General features: G+C 48.3%; 2 protein-coding genes across 12 annotated transcripts in view; one reads left to right on the forward strand and one right to left on the reverse strand.

Moving 5' to 3' along the window:
* Positions 1–2,500, reverse strand: part of LOC116056993 (scavenger receptor cysteine-rich type 1 protein M160-like) — a 1,012,348-nt gene that overhangs the window by 570,048 nt on the left and 439,800 nt on the right. The gene's annotated exons all lie outside the window — the stretch shown is intronic.
* chek2 (checkpoint kinase 2) overlaps positions 1–2,500 on the forward strand; it is a 14,736-nt gene that overhangs the window by 6,617 nt on the left and 5,619 nt on the right. For all 5 annotated transcript variants that reach the window (XR_004896745.1, XR_004896746.1, XM_031311498.2 and 2 more), the window contains exons 6-8: positions 104–200; positions 2,270–2,323; positions 2,439–2,500. The exon at positions 2,439–2,500 is cut by the window's right edge and continues 3 nt beyond it. Coding sequence is in view for 3 of the 5 variants with exons in the window: in XM_031311498.2 (XP_031167358.1) it covers positions 104–200; positions 2,270–2,323; positions 2,439–2,500 (213 nt within the window). In the remaining 2 variants the exon portion in view is untranslated. The remainder of the gene's footprint in view (positions 1–103; positions 201–2,269; positions 2,324–2,438) is intronic.

Here is a 2,500-nt window from a genome sequence, read left to right on the forward strand (position 1 = left end):
GCCGTGATGTCACTTCCTGTGTCCTGAAACCCTGCTAACTCTCTGTGTGTGTGTGTGCGTGTGTGTGTGTGTGTGTGTGTGTGTGTGTGTGTGTGTGTCTCAGAGGAGTATGTGGAGAAGTTAAACTGGCCTTTGAGAGATCGTCGTGCAGGAAGTTCGCTGTTAAAATAATCAACAAGAAGAACTTTCAGTCTGAAGGGGTGAGTCCTCTCATCTGCTCTCTGATTGGCTTAGAGCTGTGTGTGTTGAGGCTGGAAGGGAAACAATTACGCTCAGACACCAAAACGACTTGTTAAGTTTAGGAAAAAGATTAAAACACTCCCGAGGAATGAACACGCGTTTCCTGGGTGAAAGTATTGAAATAATAGTTATATTAGACTAGATTTTGCGAGATTTAGCATAATTTAGCGTAACTTCCTATCCTAGAAATCCAGACCACCCTAGCGGCAGCAAATGTAATCTGCAGACAGGGTCGTCTAGCAACTCTCCGTTGGCTTGCGAGCTGGAAAAACCAAACTCTAGTCTGGCCAATCACATGGTGTACCGAGTCGGTGGGCGGGGCTTAACATAATGACGGCAGAGCTGCGACAGTTCGGCGTGAATTTCCTGCTACTTGAAAACAAAGAAGATGGCTGCTGCTGCTGGTGAACAGCGGTTCTCTGGAATCGGCTTTGGCCGCGACTCTGGAAGACTTGGAGTTCAGCTTTTCTTTGAGAAAAGAACAAAGAACGGCTCTGAAGTCATTCTTAAAAAAGGAAGATGTGTTCAGAGTTTAAAGTTTAATCTATCAACTAGCTCTGCTCTGATTGGTTGTAGTGCGATCCTATTGACCTTTTTTTCACAGTAGACATGTTGACGTGTCATAGTAGGAAGAGCCCAGCTGAGACTGATCACCTTAACGATGGCTCAGTTCCATCTAGTGTCTCAGTGAGATGTGTCAGTGAGTCAGCATGAACAACACCAGGACCTCTCCTAAGAGGAACGCGGCCATCATTAATGGTCTGAGCACACCTGAGCTGTTCCTACTCTGACACGTCAACATGTCTGCTGTGGAAAAGGTCTGTTGGTGCAGAGAGAATATGAAAGACAACCGTTTATCCCGCCCCTCGGATTGAGCCCTGCCAATTAGAGATGCACCGATAGACCGGCCGATGACCAGAATTGGCCGGTTTTCACGTGCTCGGCCATGACCGGTGACCAGCAGGTCAGTCTGACACATGGTGATGTCATGCTGGTCAACGCTCCAATTAACTGACAACATAAGTTATACCAGTTACAGTTCTCAAGGACGCCACAGCACGGACGCCACGGCACGGACGCCACGGCACGGACGCCACGGCACGGACGCACACACACACGGACGCCACAGCACGGACGCCACAGCACGGACGCCACAGCACGGACGCCACAGCACGGACGCCACAGCACGGACGCACACACACACGGACGCCACAGCACGGACGCCACAGCACGGACGCCACAGCACGGACGCACGCACACACGGACGCCACAGCACGGACGCACACACGGACGCCACAGCACGGACGCACGCACACACGGACGCCACAGCGCGGACGCCACAGCACGGTCTCTTTCTCCCAACTTCTCCTCCGTGTGTCGGCGCTATTCTCCACATGTAGGAACCTGGTGAATTAACCTGCAACATGTCAGCTGTTTGGGAATTCTTCAGCGTGTGTGCAGAAGATAACAAGTTTACAATATGCAACACCTGCAAGGAGAAAGTAGGGCGTGGAGGGACGACACCAAAAACCTAAATCACATTTCTTTAGTTGATATTGATGTGAAAAGAAGGAAATGGTTCTAACATTGCTCTTTAGATGTGTGTGAATGTCCCACACCAGGAGTAATTTATATAGTTCTATTTTATAGTGATCCATTATCTGTTCAACACATGTTCTATTAAAGAAAAGATAGAAAATAAATATGTGTGAGCTGTAAAGTGGTTAGAAAACATGAAATCGGAATCGGCTAAAATCGGTATCAGCTGGTCTAACTCAAAGGAAATTGGAATCGACCTAGAAAGTTGTAATCGGTGCATCTCTGCTGCCAGTGGTGGGTTCCCAGACCCAACATCTGGATGTGGGTCTGGCTTGTCAGGCTAGTAACTTCCATCCACAGCTGTATCCCTTGCAGCCTCAAGCGTCTGTGATGTAGCAGACGTTATAAATATTAGACTCTGTGGCGTTCCTCTGGACCAATGGCAGGCCAGGATGGTGACGATGTGTCTGTTTGTTTGGTCCAATCACAGACAGCGACGAGAAACGCACAGACTGAAATCGAGATTCTGCAGAGAGTCGACCATGTGAGTCTGACACCACGGAAGTAGAGACAGGATTACACTATTAATAAGCAATAAGAATAATATTAATAATAACTCAACCGATGTTATCCTCTCCTTGTCTCCTTGTCCCCTGCAGCCGTGTCTAATCAAAACGGAGGACTTCTATCAGACGGAGGACTGTTATTATATTGTGTTGGA

The sequence above is a fragment of the Sander lucioperca genome, chromosome 2 (assembly GCF_008315115.2).
Source record: "Sander lucioperca isolate FBNREF2018 chromosome 2, SLUC_FBN_1.2, whole genome shotgun sequence".
In the NCBI taxonomy this organism is placed as follows: domain Eukaryota; kingdom Metazoa; phylum Chordata; class Actinopteri; order Perciformes; family Percidae; genus Sander; species Sander lucioperca.